Source organism: Lissotriton helveticus, chromosome 4_1 (assembly GCF_964261635.1).
Source record: "Lissotriton helveticus chromosome 4_1, aLisHel1.1, whole genome shotgun sequence".
NCBI classification, from domain to species: Eukaryota; Metazoa; Chordata; class Amphibia; order Caudata; family Salamandridae; genus Lissotriton; species Lissotriton helveticus.
The window spans coordinates 397,620,743-397,643,156 of NC_136063.1; the positions used below are offsets into that span (position 1 = coordinate 397,620,743).

The following is a 22,414-nucleotide window of genomic DNA, read 5'->3' on the forward strand; positions in this document are numbered from 1 at the left end:
AGATGTATGCGATATTGTAAACCAGGACTACAGGGGCTGTTTTATCGTAATTTTTAGCATCATGATATTAATAAAAACATGTAATTACATCCAGTCATTTAGGAACTCTGGGTCATTCGTTCTTACGTCATTAATGGCCAAAGAGTAGGACTTTCTTAACTGTATTGGATTTACAATACTCTGGGCAGGTTTCTCGTGTTAAAAGCACACTACTTTGCTTTGACTAAAATAAAATAAAAATAAACTGCAACATCAAATATAGGACTTGCATTGTCGCAAATAAAAATCTTTTTAAAGGACAGCACATATATATATATATATATATATATATATATATATATATTCATTCCCCACCAGGCTTCACCGGGAATGTAAACAGATGTGTAACATATCAAATGCATTTTAAATGGCGTTTACTGCTATGCATGCTACACTTGCTGCAAGGCTAGGCCGTAACATTCCCTGTGAGGTAACATCGCTGGTGTCCAAGCCTACCAGAATTCTGCCCAAGATGGACTCCATGGTAAGGCACCACCAGCTTGCATTCCAAACACTTGCTTTCCTAGCACTGAGCATAGCTTCAATATACCCCAAGGAAAACCTGCCTTCATATCATTCTGCCATGGGCAGGGTTTATCTTTATTTCTTTTAATGCGCTTTGCTGTAAAAAAAGAATTCTAGCTCGCAACATTAGAGTTTACAACCTTGGATACAGAACATGCATGTAGGTTATTGCAGGAGGCTTTCTAGTCTTCCATACAGAAACGATTTCACTCCTTAATCTAAGTTTACAAGAACCTCTTGTGCCTTCCTTATATAATACATACTCGCCTTGGATGCACTTATTTCTGTGTTGAGATCTTAAACATGTGCACATTCTGAATTGAATTCTTTTGTAAACATTGTGCTTATTGGCAACATGAATACTCAATGAATTATCTACCTTTTTTCAAAGACTTTTTATTTATTGTAAAAAAACAAATTGGAGCGAAAATGTTCATTAACTCCATCAACTTTGTAAAAACAGTATCGGTTGATTTATTTTGTCTAAAAGATGTTTGGCATCAATAAAACAATATAACTAAACAATATTTGTATACAAATATGTGCTCGTCATGCTTCCATTGTTTGTCTAAGTAAGAAATAAAACAAATCTTCCACAGTAAATTCAGTTCTAGTTAATGCAAGCTAGGGTTGACTGGCACATTTTATACAAAAGTCTCATGCATTTCAAATGCTTGTGACATTTTTTATCTCTGATGTCTGTGGACAGTATTTATTAGAAGGCTTCTACTAAATGTGAAACCAGTCACAGAGTGTATGTATCTTTACACTACTATAATGAGCAGTATGTAAACAACAGTTTAGCTGCTACCAGCGCACCTGTAAATCAATTTATTGTAATATTTACATGGTGGAAATGGTAGAAATATGTAACATTTATGACAGGTATGATGTACTTTCTCTTTGTTTAATTAAAAAAAAACACAGCTTTACTCTTCTATCTTTTACTTTGAACTTTTTTTTTTTTACTTTGGAAGTTCTTCAATGATTATTCGTGAGACGGAGTTCCATCCGGTGGAGGCATCGCCTCGTGGGTAATCTGAACAAGTGCCAACCCAGACGGCCACATCCACCAGCCCGGAGCTGATTCCCTCACAAAGCCCTTCCACTGTCATTGGGGAAAAAAGAAAATACATCTTTATTAGCCTTCAAAACAGCCTTAGCACTTAGAAAATATCACAATCTTTGCTATGCAACACGGACTACAGGTTTTGTGCTTATTTGATTGCTTAATAGGAACGTGATGTTCTAAAATCCTACCCAGGCCTTGTATTAAGTAAGAGGATGGTAGCAATCGTGCATAAAACATTGACTTCTGTCAGTGCAGCGGAGGGGTTTGAATGTTTTTCTGCATTATACTGCTAGTTTCAGTAGACCGTGTAACCAAAATTAACCCCTTGGACGCTGGTGACGGAACCACTCCGTCACTAGCCACGGATGGGCTGTGCTAATGACGGAGCGGTTCCTTCACGGCCGCGCTGCGCGGCATTAATTCCGCGCCTGCGCTGAGCGTTCCATTGAGTGGGCTTGGCCGTGATGGAACCACTCCGTCACAAGCACAGCGTGCCCGTGGCTGGTGACGGAGTGGTTCCGTCACCAGCATGGCGGCGCCGCACGGCCCCCCATCCCCCCGGCGGAATTACCACCGCGGCCAAGGGGTTAAGATGGTTGCTTCCAAAGCACAGAACAACACATTTCTGTTTATCCGTTTTTGTGAGTCATTAAGTAGATTAATTCACTGACGTTTTACATCAATCAGTTTACTTTATATTGTATATGTATGTTCGAGGCATGTGGGCTGCTGAATTCATATCTATGCATAGATCGCCGCCTAGTGTTGGGTCCGGATGATTGCACATTGTTGTCCTGGAAGAGTCTTTGAAGTATCACGAGATAGGCGGCTCCTCCCCTGGACTACTGTGCGCATGGGCAACCTCTCCATCCTCAGATTGTTTTTTCCGCCATTGGGTTCGGATGTGCTTTCTTTACTCCAGTTCGGAAAACTTTTCTAAGGGCCAAAAGGCCTTCGGGGTCGTCTGTATTGTTATTTTGATCGGTGCCGAGTATTTGTTCCAGTTCGTTTCGAGCAGGACATCGAAGAGTGACGCTTGGCCTTTTCGACACCAGAGGCCCGATCGTCGATGGAACGGAGCCCGTTCAAACGATGCCCCCTGTGTAATTCTAAATACCCACACATCGATGTACACCCGGTGTGCAACAAGTGTCTATCTCCGGAGCACAATGAGGCCATCTGCCTAGCTTGTGCCAAATTCAGATCAAAGAAGACGCTTCGACTTCGGCGCGCAGCGAGACAAACGATGGCTAAGCCAGCGCCCGACCCGGTGAATATCTTCGGTGAAAAAGACGATGAGGTCGTCGAGACTGAGGATCCAGAACAGCTGTCGGATCCCTGTTCGGAGCATGACTCCAACTATTATGAAGACGAGGAAGGAAGCGTCGAGAATGAAAACGTCGTCGAGGTAAGGGACGACGCATCGCCCATCGGAGCCGTCGATGACGACTCAAGAGATGATCCAGGCCCAACAGTGAGTACGGGGCCCGATACAGACACTGAAAGACTTCCAAAGGCTCAGGTCGAGGCATCGCCAACAGGCCTTAGCCAAGATCATGATGAACATTCTATAGCCCCGCGTCTCGGCCCGGCTAAGAATATATCACACGAGCCATCGGTCGAACATTACCAGTCACTGGTTAAATCGAAACCGAAAGTCATGGAGTCGAAACCGAAACTGCTGAAGACAGTCTTCGGATCGAAGAGTTCGGATCCATCAAGTTCGACAAAGAAAAAACCCTGCAGGGTCACACGTAAAGGGCGTCGACCCGAAGGTCGGTACGCTGAAGTCCATATCTAAAGTCAAGCACGTCGAGCCGACGAGGTCTACGTCGACGGACAGCGACACAAACAAAGGACTCAAGTCTCAGAAGGTTCTCGATCCGAAACAACGAGTCGGCAAGCCACAGGTCGTCAAAGGCCTCGAGCCGAAGTCCAAGACCGGAGCCGAAGTCCAAGACCGGCTCCAAGAACCATGTCGAGTCGAGGCAGAGGAGCGCGCCTCCAACGCCACAGGTGCCGAAGTCGACGCAAGGACAAAAATGTATTGGCGAACAGACAAAGTCGGTCGGACTGATAACGACAACAGCCCCAAAGCAGGTCAGTCAGTCGACGAATCCACCGATAAAATTCGGACTGCCCCCAACTGCACGGCCTAAGGCGCTCGATCGACAACGGGGATCGAACCGTCCACAAAGGTGTCAATGGGGAAAAGAAGTCATTCTCTAGAAAAAGACATTGTGTACCAAGAGCCCTCCTATGACGATCAGTCTTAGCTACATATCGACTCCGACACAGGCCGACTTACTATTTATCAGAGGAAAATCAGGTCAGAAAATTCTCTTGAAACATATAAAATTCCACTCAAAAAGAAAAGGGATTCTTCTACATCACCTGTCCTTTTTGAGACTGTAAGTTACCATGGCCAAGACACCTCTGCATACTCACCCACACGCAATGATGAGGATGTGGAGTATGACTACAATGAGGAATTTAATTACCCTGTGGACACAGATCAGGATGACCAAACTCAAGCCTGGACAGACCCTCTCGACCCAGGGGAGTCACAGACTATTCCTGACACTCCTTCTTATACTGTCAAAACTTCGCCAACAGAGGATACAGCTGCGTTTAACGCATTAATAGAAAGGGCAGCACACAATCATGATGTGGAAATGCATGCTGACCCAATTGAAGAAGACTTCCTATTTGACACTTTTTCCACTTCAGAGAAATCAGTCAAAACATTGCCAATGTTAAAAGGTGTGCTTAAACACGCAGGAGACATTTTCAAGGAAACCACAAGAGCAAGGGTTGTTAACCCCAGAATCGAAAGAAAATACAGGCCGGCACCTGTGGACCCTACATATATTAAGGGACAGCTGCCATTAGACTCTTTGGTGGTATCAAATGCTCGTAAGCGTGCTAACTCGCAAACCACTGGTAATGCTCCTCCACCAGACAAGGAGTCTAAGATATTGGAAGCTTCTGGAAAAAGGGTGGCTGCTCAAGCAGCTAATATGTGGAGAATTTCTAATACACAAGCGCTATTAGCCAGATATGATAGGGCTCATTATGACACACTAGAGCAACTGCTACAACATTTGCCTGATGCCTACAAGGAGGGAGCAGAGACACTAATACAAGAGGGAAAACTCATGTCTAACGCATCTATTAAATGTGCGCTAGACGCAGCAGGCACCGCAGCCAGGGCCATCAATACAAGTGTCATGCTCAGGTGGCATGCTTGGTTACGCATCTCTGGGTTCAAACCTGAGATTCAAACCACATTATTAAATCAGCCTGTGAACCCTAATTATTTATTTGGTCCTGATGTGGACACAATATTAGAGAAGATTAAAAAGGACACTAAGACAGCCAAGTCTATGGGTGCCTTGCAGTCACAACAGTTCAGAGGAGGCTCCTTTCGTCGCTCCGGTAACAGAGGAGCTACACGAGGACAGGCATCCCAGCAGACTCCATACAATAAAGGGAGCACACAGACCACCTATAATAAAAACAATAGAGGTGGATACCGTGGCAACAGCAGCAAAGGCAGAGGATGAGGGAATAACACCACCAGATCCTCCGCCAATATTAAACAGTGACGCCTTGTCACTGCCCCCAGAGCATGTAACACCGGTCGGGGGACGATTACAACAGTTCCTGTCAGTCTGGGAAAGCATTACCACAGACAGGTGGGTGAGACAACTTATCCAGTTCGGCTATTGTCTAGAGCTAACCTCCACTCCGCCCAACATACCCCCAAGACACCGTCCTATGTCCGCAGAGCACATACACTTATTGCAGCAAGAAGTCATCAGCATGCTGCAAAAAGGGGCCATAGAACTCATACCTGTACAGGAACAGGGTACAGGGGTATACTTGCTGTACTTCTTAATCCCCAAAAAGGACAGGTCTCTCAGGCCAATACTGGACCTCAGGCCCCTAAACCAATACATCTTGTCAGAACATTTTCACATGCTCACTCTACAGCAGGTTCTACCGTTGCTCACTCAGGGAGATTTTCTTGCAACACTAGACCTGAAAGACGCATATTTCCACATACCGATACATCCAGCACACAGGAAATATCTCAGGTTTACCATACAGAAACAGCACTACCAGTTCAAGGTCCTGCCGTTCGGGGTGACAACAGCCCCCAGGGTGTTTACCAAGTGCCTAGCGACAGTGGCTGCACATCTGAGAAGACAGCATATTCACGTCTACCCCTACCTGGACGACTGGCTTATCCAAGCACAGTCAGCCCAGGAATGTGCCAGCCACATGCCCCGCACTATTCACCTCCTACACAGCCTCGGGTTCTCATTAAACTACCCAAAGTCTCATCTTCAACCCGCCCACGTACAACAGTACCTGGGAGCAACAATAAACACTCTGGCAGCAAAGGCGCAGCCAAACTCGGCAAGAATCAACAGCATTCAATTACTGATTCAAAAATTCAGACCCCAACACTCGCTCACAGCAAGGGTGTTTACGCAGTTGATAGGCATAATGGCCTCCTGCATCTTCATAGTCCCTCACGTGAGACTGCACATGCGTCAGCTTCAGGAGTGCTTAGCACGGCAGTGGAACCAGGCTCGAGGAAAATTAACAGACCTAGTGTTGGTGACCGGTCGCGCATACCACTCTCTGCATTGGTTGAACCCACAAAACCTTTGCAGGGGACGACCGTTCCAAGAGCCTGTACCACAAATAGTGCTGATGACGGACGCATCTCTCCTGGGATGGGGAGCGCATGTCCTCCATCACACAGTGCAGGGACTATGGACGACACAACAAAAGAGGATGCACATCAACCTGCTGGAACTGATGGCAATCTTTATGGCAATGAAGGCGTTCAAGGTACATTTGTGCAACAAAGTAGTGTTGATCCGCACGGACAACATGACTGCCATGTACTACATACAGAAGCAGGGAGGGACACACTCTCCACAGTTGTCACATCTAGCCCAAAGCATGTGGAAGTGGGCCATTCAGAGGAGCATATTCCTCCCAGGCAGGGAGAACCAGATAGCGGATCTGCTCAGCAGACACAGCCACCAGATGCACGAGTGGGAGATACATCCCTCAGTGCTACAACCGTACTTCCAGCGGTGGGGTCACCCAGAGATCGACCTGTTCGCCACAAAAGAAAATGCAAAATGCTAAAGCTTCGCCGCCAGGTTTCCACACCCGCAGTCTCAGGGCAATGCGATATGGATGAACTGGTCAGGCATATTTGCGTACGCTTTTCCACCAGCCCCGCTCATACCACTAGTGGCACCAAACTACGACAACACTCAGTGACCCTCATCCTTGTTGCTCCAACGTGGGCGAGGCAGCCGTGGTACACCACGTTCCTAGAACTTTCCGTGGTGCCTCATCAAAGGCTGCAATTAACACCCAGTCTTTTAACGCAGAGCCATGAAGACATTCAGCGCCCAGATCCGCAACAGTTGAACCTTGCGATCTGGCTCCTGAAGTCATAGAGTTTGGTTACCTGAACCTGCCTCCTGACTGCATGAATATTATCAAAGAGGCACGAAGACCTACAACAGAGCATGCTATGCGGCAAAGTGGAAACGATTTTTCATCTATTGTAACAATAATGACGTAAATCCACTAGATGCATCAACTCAAAACATCATATGTTATCTGTTACATTTACACAGATGCAATCTAGCCTACAGTTCCATACGTATACATTTAGCTGCACTGGCAGCTTATCTTCAAAATAGGCAGCACCTTTCACTCTTCAGAGTGCCTGCTATTAAAGCTTTCATGGAGGGACTCAAACGAGTGATTCCTCCATGACACCCACCTTCACCTGTCTGGAACCTCAACGTGGTTCTAACCAGACTGATGGGACCACCTTTTGAACCTCTACACTCGTGTGAAATACAATTCCTAACATGGAAGGTGGCTTTTTTGGTGGCTATTACATCCCTTAGAAGAGTTAGTGAGCTGCAAGCCCTAACTATTCAGGAGCCATTCATCCAAATTCATGCAAATAGGGTAGTGCTACGTACCAACCCTAAATGTATGCCAAAGGTGGTATCCCAGTTCCACATCAATCAAACAATTGAACTGCCAGTGTTCTTCCCAAATCCAGATTCAGTGGCAGAAAGAGCTCTACATACACTAGACGTCAAAAGAGCTCTCCTGTACTATATAGACAGGACAAAACGTTTCAGGAAAACTAAGCAACTGTTTGTTGCCTTTTCACCACAGCATAAAGGCAACCCCATTTCCAAATCAGGTATAGCCAGATGGATTGTTAAGTGCATACAAATTTGTTATCAGAAAGCTAAACGCACATTAACAGTTCCCCCAAGAGCGCATTCAACACGCAAGTTAGGGGCATCCATGGCTTTCCTAAGAAACATTCCTCTAGAAGAAATATGTAGAGCAGCCACATGGTCTTCCATACATACATTTACCAAACACTACTGTGTAGATGTACACTCAAAGCAGCAAGCAGCTGTAGGACAGGCTGTTCTCAAAACTCTTTTTCAGACTGCTGCAGCTGGCACTGGCAACCACCGCTAAGGGGGAGACTGCTATCCATTCTATGCATAGATATGAATTCAGCAGCCCACATGCCTCGAACGGAATATGCTACTTACCAGTGGCATGTAGGGCTGCTGACATTCATATCGCCCGCCCTCCTCCCCGGTGCCTGTCGCAGCTGTAGCACTCGGAATTAATCTCCAGCATGGACATCACTTACTGTATCATACTCCATCTCTGCCACAATGGCGAAAAACAATCTGAGGATGGAGAGGATGCCCATGCGCACTGTAGTCCAGGGGAGGAGACGCCTATCTCGTGATACTTCAAAGACTCTTCCAGGACAACAATGTGCAATCATCCGGACCCAACACTAGGCGGCGATCTATGCATAGATATGAATGTCAGCAGCCCTACATGCCAAGAACTGATGCATACTGGTAAGTAGCATATTCCTTTCCAAAGTGCTGTAATAATCAGAAGTTTAATCTACTTCAACATGCCACCATATTTTCAGAAGAACACACTAAGGGCCCAATTATGACTCAGTCAGAAAATTTAAACCTAGGCACAAGCCCCTGTTTGCAAAAGGGTTGGGTTTATTAGCTGTGTTGACTTTATCCCATCTGATGCTTAGCAGGCACGATAAATTCTGTATCACCCAATACATTTGAGCTGTTTTAATTTAACAAGGAAAAAAGTTCTGGTAATTAGCGGGAGGTGGATTTTGGTGCAATAAGCACCAACATAAGCATATTTTTCCCCATTTATGGGATAATACTTACAAAAGGCGGAATTTATTGCACCTGATGAATTCCATACCAAGGGGTTATCAGGTTTTTAATAGGTGTGATAAACTGCATATTGCCCTCCAGGGCAGTCGAAATCCGGCCCTAAGACTTATTTGTGTGATCCATTTACTTTGAGTACAGTAGACTTGACGCATGTCTTCTGAAAGGGGTTTGCCTGTGGCACAGGAGAGTTAGGCTCATGTTAGCCACATTGTTCAAAATTATGAATGCTCTTCTCCCAAGACACCAAGATTTGTGAAGGTAAGGTTCATGTCAGTCACATTGGTCAGTAGGGGAGTACAGCAGACATCATCTCACATTATCCTCTTGTTTAAATACCAACTCACAATCCTAAGAAGATAAATGAATTTATTTATTTATAAAGTTTTATATAGAGCAAACATGAGCCTAGAGGGTATCGGAGCGCTTTAAATTACACTGTTCGGAAACATTAGATGGTTTAGGGGGTAATATACATACAGTCAATATTCGACATTCAACACACAAAGAGGTAGACAATGGTGCATAAGATAACATATGTTGCTAACAGTCACGTATGATTTAAAGTCTTAGGATGTGAATTTGTTCATTAGAAGCATTTTTACGTCTTTTTTGAAGGAGGATGAGGAAGGGATTCTGCATACATCTGGTGGTAAAGAGTTCCAAATCTTCAGTGCGATAACCGCGAAGGCTCTGCAACACGTTCTATTTTTGTGGATGGATTGTAGTTTTAGTAGTAGTGAAATCCTGCTTCTCGAATGTCTGCAACCTCCCGACAGCTCTAGCTTTTGTGCTAAGTAACTGGGGGTTTTGAGATGCAGGGCTTTATGGGTCATGCAGGCGATCTTTAGTTGTATTCTTGCCTCGTATGGTAGCCAGTTCAGTTCTTTCAAGGTCGGTGGGATGTGGATATTTCTTTTTGTTCCAGAGTCCAGCCTGGCCGCAGCGTTAAGAGATGCCCTCAGCTGGGCCAGCTTGTATTTGGGAAGTCCGCATAGAGTGGTGCTTCCGTAGTCCAATCGTGGCAACACTAGGGCTTGTACCGCTATTTTTAAGTTGGTCTGTGGGAGGAAGGGTTTGAGTTTCCTTAGGATTCTCATCTGATGATTCGCTTCCTTGGTGGAATTACTGATATGCACCTGCATATTCAAGTGTTTGACTAAGGTGATCCCCAAGGATTTAGCGGAGTCCATGATGTGGGGAGAGCAGTCAAAGGATGTTTGATGCGTCAGCCAGAGGTCTATCTTGGGGGTTTGGTTGGGAGGGGGGGATATGTAGGAATTTTGTTTTTATGGTGTTGAGCACAAGGTGGTTGCCAGTGAGGCAACTTTGAGTATAATGCAGAATAGTGTTGAGGGAGATCAAGTCTTCTGGGGAGGAGCTTTTCATATACAGTTCTCTCGTCTGCATACAGGTGATATAGAATGTTCTCAGAGTTTGACGCATTTGCGAGGGGTTCCATGAGTAGATTAAAAAGAATGGGTTATAGTGCTGAGCCCTGTAGAACCCCTACGGTGACTTATCTTAATTATTCTTATCTTAAATAGACTTTCCATGCGTGGTAAAGGCATGTGTGGAAATTGACAGAGTTGTAATGTCATACAACATTCTCTGGCTACTGTCAGTACAACTGTGTAATAGTAAATTGGTTGCAACAGAATTAAGCCTAATCCCTGAGAAGTAACCACGTTGGTCATAAAATCTCAATACGCAGTTATGCACACGATTTATTCATTTTCAACTGCACATTGGTCAAAATAATGGGGAAAGTATACACAAAGAAAAGATTACCTTTAAAATATTCAAAACCGAAAATATTAACTTGGGGAGAAAATTCCTGAAACATTTTGGTGTTGCTTTAAACTTTCTATTGAGGCAATGACCCATTAACTTGGTGTAAAATCAACGGATGATTTATCCTGGAAACTTCACAAGCCCTTATACAAAATGACTCCGAATTATATTTTATTTTATTTATTGGGTTTATAGAGCGCGACAGATACCCAGAAAGGGCTTCCCGGCGCTAAGCAGAATATTGAACTAGAGGGATAGGAAAGGGTTATGAATGGGAGGCCAGAGGGGGTCACTGGTTAAAGAGCCAGGTCTTGATGGCTTTGCGAAAGTAAGAATACCTGTTTTCAAGACGGAGCGGTTGGGGAAGGGAATTCCAGAGTTTTGGGCCGAGGAGGGAGAAGGATCTGCCTCCCATCCTTGCCCGGTGTGTTTTAGGGACGCAGAAGAGACCTTGGGTGGCAGATCTCAGGCAACGGGCAGGCATGTAGGTGTGCACCAGGGTCTGAAGATATTTGGGAGCCTTGCCCCACTTTATCCTGTGCATGAGGCTGAGAGTCTTAAATTTGACCCTGTTTTCGATTTTAAGCCAGTGGAGTGCCTTTAGGTGGCTGGACATACGATCTCTCCTATTGCATTTACAGAGTAGCCTAGCTGCCGCATTCTGTACCAGTTGAATGCGCTTTGTAATTGCCTGAGATGCCCCCAAGTAAAGGACATTCCCGTAGTCCAAGCGGGAGGTAATTAATGCATTGATCACTGTCTTTTGGGTGTCACCAGGGAGCATCCATATGATCTTTCTGAGCCATCTTAAGATTGTGAAGCAGGTGGCTGAGAGAACGTTCACCTGGGGCTCCATGGTTAGTTCTCTGTCTATGATAAAGCCCAAATTACGGACCTGGTGCGATGGTATTGGCAGGGGGCCCATTTCAGATGGCCTGTGTCTGCAATTCCAGAGGTTCTGGTCGGGGCCTACTATCAGAACCTCGGTTTTCTGCCATTGAGTTTGAGCATGTTTTTGTTCATCCAAGCTGAAATGTCTCTAAGGCCTGCCTGAAGGCGTGAATGAATATCTTGGTTGTCATTTGAAAGAGAGAAAACTATTTGGGAGTCGTCGGCATATGTGTACATGATGAGACCTGCAGATTCAGCAATCTGGGCCAAAGGGCCTGCATGGAGGTTAAAAAGCAGGGGGCTTAATATTGATCCTTGAGGAACCCCGTGCGGAGAAAGATGGATCTTAGATGTCGCATTGCTGGAGGAGATTTGGAATGTCCTAAGCATCAGAAAAGATGCTATCCATTCTAATGCCGTTCCTCTTATGCCTATCTTGGAGAGGGAAGCGAGCAGTGTATTGTGGGAGATGGTGTCAAACGCCGCGCTGAGGTCCAGAAGGATCAGCGCGGCAGTGTTACCCGTATTGACCAGATGTCGAAGGTTTTCCACAACTCCAAGTAGTGTGGTTTCCGTCGAGAATCCCGTGCGGAAACCAGATTGGGAGGGGTGTAAGATGTTGTTTGCCTCAGTGAACTTGGAGAGATGTTCATGGACATGCTTTTCCAAAATTTTGGAGAGTACAGGCAGGAGGGATATTGGACGAAAATTTGCCAAGATCTTGGGGTCGGCCGCTGGTTTCTTAAGGAGGGGGGAGACCATGGCATGTTTCCAGGATGACGGGACTGTGGCCGTGGAAAGGGATAGGTTTAAGATTTGGCTTAGCACGGCAAGGAGAGGAGTGTCCAAGAGTCTAAGAATAGAGATCGGGAGAGGATCAACTGGCGACCCGGATTTGACCTTCCCTAGGATGTCCCGTAGGCCTTGGACGTCTATCTCGGGCCATGAAGTAAGAAACATGTGGGACAGATGAGGTTGGACCAGGGTGACATCTGTATTGGACCTGAGGTTTTGCGTACTTGTAGATTGGGCTTGCTGTTGTTTTGTTATGTCTTGATGAATGATCTCGATCTTGGAAGTGAAATATTTTGCCAGTTCCTCACATTGAAAGCTGTCCAGGGGAAGAGGTTTAGAAGACGTATTTGCGCCTGCGAGCTCTTTTACAAGATTGAAAAGAGTTTTAGATTTGTTAGTAGCTTCAGATATGGATTTAGTAACGTAGTTAGATCTAGCATTCTTGCAGGCTTTATGGTAGAGCTTGAGCTCACTCTTGTAGTGTAGACTGGCAGATTTAATAAGCAACATAGATTTTTATCTTAATTGTTAATAATTCCAAATAATTATGGTGTTCAAGACAGGAACGAAAGGGTGAAACATAACTAATATGGTGTTAATGCAACAGAAGAATGGGTGGTAAACAAAATGCTGCTTCCTGCATGGGGTGAATTGTGTTAGTAGGGGTACCCTGCTGACCTCTACCTCTCCTCATGGGTTATCTACCCATGCTAGACCTACTCCTATCCAGGAATAAGCACAAATGAAAACAAGCACTATCAACGTCAATAACGACTTAGTCAATGATTATTTTATTTTCTAATTCTTTCATCATTGCTTTTATAAAACTATTGCCTGTGAAGCAGCTGGACCCTTGGCCAATGTGTTTATACTCCCAAAAAACATTGCCATAATAGTCCTTGGTACTAAGGGAAGTAGTTCTGGCTCCATTTGAAATAGCAAAATTCCATGACGCACAGGAAAGTTAGCCAATAGCTAAAGAGGGCTTGCCCAAGGTGCAGTGGGCAAAACATATGTATAAATGATAACTGACCAACATGAAAAGAGGACTGGGTGGCAACCCTAAAATGCAAGCGTTTCATACCAGGTGTCACCAAACAGTCGATCGTGAGCTGCCAGTAGCTCGCAGAAACCTTGAGAGTAGCTCCCAGGCTGGAGTTCTTTTTTAACTAACAGCAATAAATAAGTGTTGAGTTTTCCTTTTAAAGGAAAGGCTATTTTATGTTTCATTACTGTCAGGCTGCAGATAGCCTAGTGTGATAATAAGCAATGCTCCACTGAGCTTTATGATGCATGTGGGTTACAGCGGTTCAAAACTGAAGAAGAGGTATTTAACTCTTAAACAAAAGTTGTTCTCAACTCAATATTAGAGTATGAGAATAAAAAATATTTCTGAATTCTTTAAAATGACAAAATTAAATGAAGAATTAACGTAGTTGCATTTATTCCATTTAAATTTTCTCCCTTTTCAAATTGGCACGTTTACAAACAGTGGGCATTTTGTTCCCAGTGGCTGGCAAACACTGTGCCATATTTATAACTGAAAAATTGCAGTAATTTAATTTTAAATAGGAGAAATGCAAAATGGAGAAATAAAATTCTATGAAACATTGTCAACGTTTTTCTTTGCTTTAAATTAAGTCCTAATGTTTTATGAAGCATGTTTCTTCATTTTAATTCCAACATTTAAACAAATGACTATTTTCCAGTTACAAGCATTTTCACACAGCAGGCATCTTGCTTTGCTCCTAATGGCTGGTAGACATGCCACTATATTTATAACTGAAAAATACAGCTTTTTTTTACTGTGAGAAATTGAAAGCTTCTCAAAAATTTCTTTACAGGATACTGGACATCAGATCATATTCTGGGAGGAACAAAAACTTCTAGCACATTATTACAACTGTCTGTACCGTTGAATTTGATAACTTGTGGGCAATATAGTAGTCCTGAGTATTGCGAACATGGCGTATACCTCTCTTTCAAAAAGTACAATATTTCTGCTTTGTTACAAAGAGATTTTAGTGATTGAGATGGGACTACTCTGTATCTAATGCGTACTGACAGTTACAATGGGAACTAGGACCAGTGTTTTTTTCTTTTAAACAGTTTTTATTCGTTTACAATACAGAAGAATAATGAAGAAATTTACATAATCATGTCATATGTTGGAGCAAAAAAAAAAGCGATACATTACTTGGCCTCCCTTTTGGTATGCCATTGTCAGGGTGGTTTCTGATGGGCATGCCAACGTTGTTTCCATTATGGTGGTGACTTCTCCATGTCCTTGGAATTGGTAGTTATGTCACCGTGCTCATCCACATTTAGCACATTTCATAGAACGATGGAAAGAGATGTAACTTGGAATATCAAAAATGAAGTACCCACCCATACCTCGCCTGTTCCACCTGGCCCAATGTCGCCTTGTACGGTATTATTGTACCTACAAGAAAGGGTGTGATTCTTAGTCCCCAATGGCCTTGATGCGCATGTGTGCTTTTCCTACCTGCTTAATGAGTGAGGGTCCTAGGTAGACTCCCGTTCAGGCTGGTGCAATGATAAACAGTTTACTCATTTCCTCCCACTGGTCTGTGCCATGGTACTTCCGTTGAACCATACGTTCCTCCTCCAAGAGGATATTACCTTCTGCCGTGGCCCATTACCCACACCAACTCTTTCCAATGGCATCGGGGAGAGCCATCTGAGGTTCACCATGCATTCCTATGAATGTTGAGCAAGTAAAAGGGCCAGGAACTATGACCCAACCTTACCTAGTTTCAGTGGTCCGTATAACCCAAGGATTCAGTCTCGGGGCATATAGGCCTGTCTTGTTTAGCACTGTGCCCAGTGTCGAGGCGACTGCCCACCAGAAGGTCACTATCATTGGACACACCCATGTTGTGCAATTACTTATGCACTATGTCACTTTATCTTGTGTTATCATAAGTTTGTTTCTTTTGTCAATAAAAAGATTTTTTGTTTGTTTACTTGGAACATTTCTGGCAAAAGACTCACAAAGTATCAATGAAATGTTGATCCACACGATTGATTTCCAGGAGAAATTTATTATTTGGATGCCTGTCCTTTGAAGCGACACGGGTTCCGTTAATAAAGTGCTTTCCGATGGATCCTGCTAACCACACATTTTTCACGTTAAGAATATCCCAATACGCCAGACTGGGGCAGACAATCTTCTCAGGAGTGCTTCCACAGTGTCTCCATGTGGCTGTGCGATGAGATCCATATCACCATAAAAGGGACTGAGCATAGTTCCACCCCTGCACACTAATGTCAGATTCTTTCTTCCTGAACCCTTCAACAAAGATCAGTAGGTCTGCCCGAACTTTGTCGGTTTTCCAACTACTCCTAAATTACTTCAAACACTGTGCCAGTGAAGAAGCACCCCTCCCCCTAAACGATAGGATTCAAGTCATGCCATGACTGCAGTAACCAGATTTTGGTAAAGGACCTGCAGGATGTGTGCCTGTGGTCGGAGGCTCCAGTCATTTTTTTAAACACTTTTTATTTCCTTTAATATACTTCCACATTATATCCTTGTTTACAATATACTTTTCAGTTCTGGCCTTCATGTTGTCAGTTACACATATCTGCTTAAGTAAATCCCAAAATGAATGGTTAACATCTAACTTAGCGTTCATTTTCCCTGCAAACTCCCTCCTCCCGTGTCCCCTCTGCAGTTCGCCAGCATATCTTGACCCCGCTTAACTGTTCCACTTTTTATTGTCTATTGTGTGGTTGCCCATTTTTCAGATGGGGATCCTGGTCTTGTATCTTCCAATGTTCCCTATTTTATCCTAGTTTGTTTCATCTATGGGTGCCTGCTCTAATCCCCTTTCCTGGTTATGTCTTATAATGCTCCCCTGTCGTGACTGTGTCTCTGGTGTTGTGGATCCGGACATCCGGTCAGTGTGTCGCACCTCCTCTACCAGCGCCTCCCAAGCCCTGGCTCTCTCAAGTTTGCCCAGTCCTCATTGTGCATTTCTGAGCAGGATCCTGCCCTCGCGACCCGTCCATTACTCCAGTTCCTGCTTCCATCTAGCTACACTAGGGCTGCTCGGTGCTTTCGTCCTGCTAGTAATTTTGTGCTTGGCTAGTAAGAGGCCAAGTCCTGAAATCTGTCAGTGACCTTTGTCTAGGCTGTATGGGGGAACAAGACAAGCAGGCAATGTGCTGGAGTGCACAGAACCTCTCGGCCGGTGATTCGGGCCATTTCGTTCCTCACTGCCTGCCAATAAGGAGTCAGGGCATGGCAGCACCATATCATGTGTATGAAGCCCGCCCCCACATCTCTGACACTCCGCATCATCTCTGTGGAAGTAGCGGTTAATTTGACTCGGGGTGATGTATGCCCGATGTAGTATGTAAAAATGAATCAGCCCAAATTGGGCATTTCTTGAAACTCTGGGTGTCCTATGCATTATGTTCTCCCAGTCCTTATCTTCAGAGGGTCTACCTAATTCTTCTGTCCAGTAGTTTTCTCAGTGTGTCCAGTGGCTTAACTGAGTCTTTGCCTATTGCTCTGTACATGCAGGTGACAACTATTATGGTGCCCCCAGCTGTTACTATGTTCCCAAACGTGGCATGATGAGCAGGCTAAAGTGTACTTATCTCCCAGTGTCGTCGTATAACTCCCGTAATCGCCCTGTGGAGCAGAAACTGTCTCTAAACGATATCCCAGTCCTTGCTAAATTCCTCAAACTGTATCAGTTCTCCATCTCTGTATAGGTACCCCACTTGTATGGCCCCTGTCTGCTCCCATTTCTTTAGTCCTCTCCATTGCCCCCATGTGGTAACACCCAGAGCACTGTCAGCGCAGGTCTGGTGAGTAAGGCTGCCTAGTCTGTGTCCTCTCTGCAGGCATCCATTCCAGCAGCGCTGTATCACCTTGTGTTCATTCGTGTATGTGTGCTGTGCCCTTGCGGGTTTCAAAAGGGTGCATATTAGTGCATCTCTCTCGGGGGGAAGGGGCCTACCTCCCTATCTGATGTCATTCTCCCTGCTATCCACTGCGTAAGTCTCTGTAGTTGCCCTGCCAGGTAATATGTCTCAAAGTCAGGAACCGGCAGCCCCCCTCCGCTGAGGGTCGTTTTAGTATTGTAAGGGCTACCCTGCATCTTTCAGCCCGCCATATAGAGGACGAAAGGCATGAATCTAGCTCTCGAACCCACGCTCTGGGTACCCAGACAGGCAATGTAGTAAAAAAATACAATAGTCTGGAAAGGGCTACAATTTTTAACAAGGCGATCCTGCCTGCCATTGATTAAGGGAGTTTCCCACAGAAGGCCATGTTGTCCTTTAATGACCGCAATGCTCCTCCTATGTTCCCTTCCTGGATGTCCAGCAACGAGTGGAATACTTTTACTCCCAGTTATCTAAAGCATCGGGGCTCCCACTGCAGGTCCCTCAATCCCTGAGGCGGTTGCCTGTCTTCCACTATCGAAAAAAGTTGATATTTCTGCCAGTGACGCTAAGCCCTGAGAGAGTCCCGAACTCTTCCCTCACAGTTCCTCCTCTAGATCTTCCATGAATAAGAGGAGATCGTCCGCATATAACGCTATGTGATGTGCCTGCCCTCCCAATCGTAAGCCTCGGTATCTACCACTCGTCCGTGCCAAACAGGCTAGGGGTTCCATGGCCAGGGCAAACAACAGGGGGGAAAGGGGGCACCCCTGGCGTGCACCCTTCTCCACTCGGAACTGTTCTGAGATCGTGTGGCCCACTCCCATCTTTTCTAGGACGGCATAGAGAAAGTACCATTCCAGGTTGTTGAAAGCTTTTTGGTATCTATGGCGAGGATCGCTCACTCCTGTTCCTCTCTTCTGCCTGCTTCCATTATGGAAAGAAGCAGTCTTATATTTAGAGTCGTGTTTCTACCTGGGGTAAACCCCACCTGGTCCGGGTGGACCAGGGTGGTCATGTATGGAAAGAGCCTTGTCGCCAGCAACTTACTTAAAATTTTAAAGTCTAGATTGAGCATCGACAGTGGCCTGTAGGCAACACATTAAAGGGGGGACTTATCCAGTTTAAGCAGTGGAATCACCATTGCCTCTTGGGTGGTCTTTGGCAGGATTCCCTCCTCCCCGGCCGCTGTGTATAACTCTACCAGCTTGGGGGCCAGTTCTTCCACATAGATGGCATAGAACTCCATAGGGAATCCATTTGTTCCTGGGGTCTTGCCTTTGGCCAGTCCTTTAATTAATGCCCTAATCTCGTGCTCTGAGATTTCAGTACCCAGTTGATCTGCCTCCTCATCAGTTAGTGTGTGGATGGGAAGCCGGTCCAGGAATTCCTGTGTTGTTCCTCCCTCTCGGAACCACAAGCTTCTAATCAAGCGTTTATAATATTCGAGTAACCTATTGTTTATCTCAGCCTGCTTATATAGGGGGTGTCCTGCTTGGTCAGCCACTTCCATTATATTATTGCCTCTACGGGCTTGGTTGGCCAGCCAGGCCAATAGTCTGCCCGCCTTATCCCTCTCTGCATGGGTACGGTCCATGTATGTTTTATAGTCTAAGCATCATAATTGTTCCTCCTGGGCTGCTACTTCCTCCTTTGCATCCAGGAGTTCCTGGTGGAGCACCGGGCATTCGGGGTGTCATGTCTCTAAGTCTCTCAATACTCTATCAGCCCTTTCCACATCCGTAATTAATGCCCCCTGTACCCCAATGGATGTCACCATGCACCTTCCCCTGATCACAGCCTTAAAGGCTTCCCATTCCGTCAGTCTGGAGTCAGTGGTTCCAGCATTGTCAGTGAAATAGGATGTTATGTGTCCTCTGGTCTCCTGAAGGAAGGCCTGGTCCTCGAGTGCCCCAGTTTAAGGCACCAAGTAGGGATGGGTTCGTGCTACGCTCCCCATGTTAGCCTCATCAATATTGGATTATGGTCCAATATCGTATGTGTTGGGTACTCCACACCCTGCATTAGAGTATGCTTGTCAGGGGAGCTTAGGAAGGTGTCCAGTCTTACTTGTAGTTCATGTACATGTGAGAGGTGTGAGAATTCCTTGTCTAGTGTGTATATACCCCTCGAGGTGTCCACCGATCCCCAGCAGGTCTGCCATCCTCTAAAGGCCTTGGCCATCATGTGTAACAGAGAGTCCTGGAGTGGTGGGTGGGATCGTCTAAGTCTGCGTCTGCTAGGCAGTTAAAATCTCCTACCATGATGACGGAGCCGGTCATGTAAGGCGCTAGGATGTTGGTTACCCTCACCAGGAAGGCGGCCTGGTCGGTGCTCTGCCCGTATATATTGACTAATGTCACGTCCTGTCCATCTAATCTGCCCGTGACTATCAGGTATCGCACCTCCGGGTCGACCTTGTGCCCAGTATGCTGAAATGGAAACCCTGCTCTTATCCAGATCAGCACACCCCTAGCGAATGCTGAGTATGAGGTATAGTAGACCTGGCCTCTCCATCTACGGTGTAGTGCAATGACCTCCGAGGCCCGGGTGTGGGTCTCCTGTAGCAAGGCAATGTGAAACCCACGTCTACTCAGGTGTGAGAATATTTTATGTCGCTTCTCCATGGAGTACATACCACTGAGTTTCCAAGACAATAGGTTATATGTCAGTCTACTATTCATTGTGTCCTATTCCCCCTCCCCTCTTCTTTCCTCGTTCCCAGATTTTCCCCAAAAGGTGAAACGTCCAGGTGTGTCATATCGTCTTCCCTAGGCTCACTGCAGTGTCCCCAACTTAAAGCCTTATAAACACCCCAACTCCCCTGCCCCAGGACAATTGGAGTCTCTCCACCATCCAAACTGTGCACTTATGTGCGACTACTGATCGTGACTAAAGTAGGGACAGGTCAGACGCTCAGTTCGGAGAAGAGCAGTGCCCTCCCGCCCCACCCAAACTCCCCCCAACGCAGTGCACACATTGTTCGGATAGCAAGCCTTAGTCCCGAGCCTACTCAGTCCTGCATGTTGTGTAATTGTCTCTCTGAGACTCCCCTTCCCCCCCCCTTTGTTTAATACCCCCTACTATACTTGCAGGACCCACAGTGTTCAGATAATTTCATCTGCCGATTTGTGAGATGCTATCGCCGCTACTGCGCTATCCCTTTCCTGTTGTGTCTCCGCTACGTATGGTGCATTTGCAGTCTTTCCTCCTCTGCCCTCTTTGTCGTTAAGGGCCTTGCTCTTGTCTCTCTTGTCTGGAGTCATCCCGTTCCTGTGGAGCGTGCTATCACTCCATTCCCACACCTCCTGTGGCATATTGAAGAACCTTATCCCTTCAGTAGTTACCACTCTCAATTTAGCAGGGAGCACCATGGAGAAGTGTATGCCCTGCTGTTGCAGTTTCCTTTTGGCGGTTACGTAAGATGCTCTCTGTTTCTGAACCTCCCGGGAGAAGTCTGGGAATATTCTGATAGTACTATTGTCCACTATGAGTTGACCCTTCAATCGGGCCTGACTCAGCACAAGGTCTCTGTCCTTGTAAAATATCAGGTGTGCCACCACTGGCCGCGGTGGTCGTCCAGGTAGGGCTGCTCTTGCAGGGACTCTTATGTGCTCGCTCAAAGGCAAAGTATCGAGAGAGTCCATCTTCCACCACATCGGTGCGGATCCAATTTTCTGGTATGCTATGATGTTGTCCCCCTCAATCTTCTCCGGAAGGCCAACTATTCGTAGATTGTTTCACCTTGCTCTGATTTCTGCGTCTTCCGCCCTAAGTTCCAAAGCATGCACTCGCTTCTACATATCAGTTAGTCTATTTGTAGTTGGGGCCAACTGGGGTTTCATGTCGTGGACATCTCCTTAGGTTGCTGTGACTCTTTCTGCTAACTTCCTATGATCCGCTCTCAGCAGTCCCAGGTCCTCTCTAAGGGTGTCAATTTTTGTTTCCACAATCACGCTTGAGGTTTTGATAGCTTGGAGTATATCATAGAGTATATCATAGAGGGAGGGATCCTCCAGAGCATCTCTCCCAGCGTTGCGACTGTTTATCTTCGATGCGGGCCCCAGTGTCTTCTCCCGCCTGTTCCTGCTGCTCTGGGTCCCGTCTTTTAGACACCTTCTCCATGGTGGCTCCCCAGCTAGTGTTCAGGCCTGAGGGCACATACTCTCTGGAAATGCTCCAGTATTGGTAATTAGTGGAGCATGATTACCAAAGAACTTGATCTCAAAGATGGACTTGTGCTTGGAGGCAGAAAGAGTTATCTATACCTGCATGGGCAGTGCCTGGAAAATTTGATACATTTTAGGGAGCCTGAAGAGAGGACTATGTGTTGAAGGGGAAAGTAACTCAATGTTGCATCTTGGATCCACCAAAGCAACAAGTAGGTGCACCTGCAGCCGGCGTTGTGGACAATTTGCGGGACCGGGGGTTGGGTGGGTTTATGAGAGAAATAAAAAACTAAGTAAATTAAAAAAATAACTTACCTGCAGCCGCCTGCTTTGCGCTCTTTCGCTCCTCTCCTCGCAGGCACAGGCTCTCAGTCTCCCCTGCGGCCAATCCTGAAGCTGCTCTCATTCCATGAGAGCAGCCTCAGGACTGGCCTGAGTGCTCTGAATGTGCACTCCCACGTGATGGACGGAATGACAGCATGATGGACGGAATGATGAATAATGCAAACATTCACCACCCAGTCAAAGGTCCCAGGATACTTGTTTCTGGTCCAGGGAAGACCTGGCTTGGCAGTTCGGGCTGGACTGTTCCCACGAGGAACAGAGTCAAGACTGATTTGCATATGGCGGGGCCCAAACTGGGGTGGCATAGTGAACAAAAGAACGTAGGATTAAACCTAGATCTTTGAGACTGGGGGGAATGTTAGTATTGTTCAGCATTCCGCCCATCATTTGTTCCTTTTGCCTTAATCATGTAGTCATTAAACCAATACTATCTATTGTGCTGTCTCACCTGGCAAATATTACAATCTGCAAGCAAGTACATACCTTGGTAATTAGAGATTTCTTTTGAAGTTTTGAAATTTGACTTCTAATTTCTCGGGTTTAAGCTTGCTTGCAGATAT

The 22,414-nt window shown here is 45.7% G+C and overlaps 1 protein-coding gene across 2 annotated transcripts in view; it reads right to left on the reverse strand.

Moving 5' to 3' along the window:
* Positions 1 to 1,014: 1,014 nt before the first annotated feature.
* CTHRC1 (collagen triple helix repeat containing 1) overlaps positions 1,015 to 22,414 on the reverse strand; it is a 158,184-nt gene continuing 136,784 nt past the window's right edge. For both annotated transcript variants that reach the window (XM_078686902.1, XM_078686903.1), the window contains exon 4: positions 1,015 to 1,672. In XM_078686902.1, coding sequence (XP_078543028.1) covers positions 1,530 to 1,672 — 143 coding nt within the window. In that variant the 3' untranslated portion in view covers positions 1,015 to 1,529. The remainder of the gene's footprint in view (positions 1,673 to 22,414) is intronic.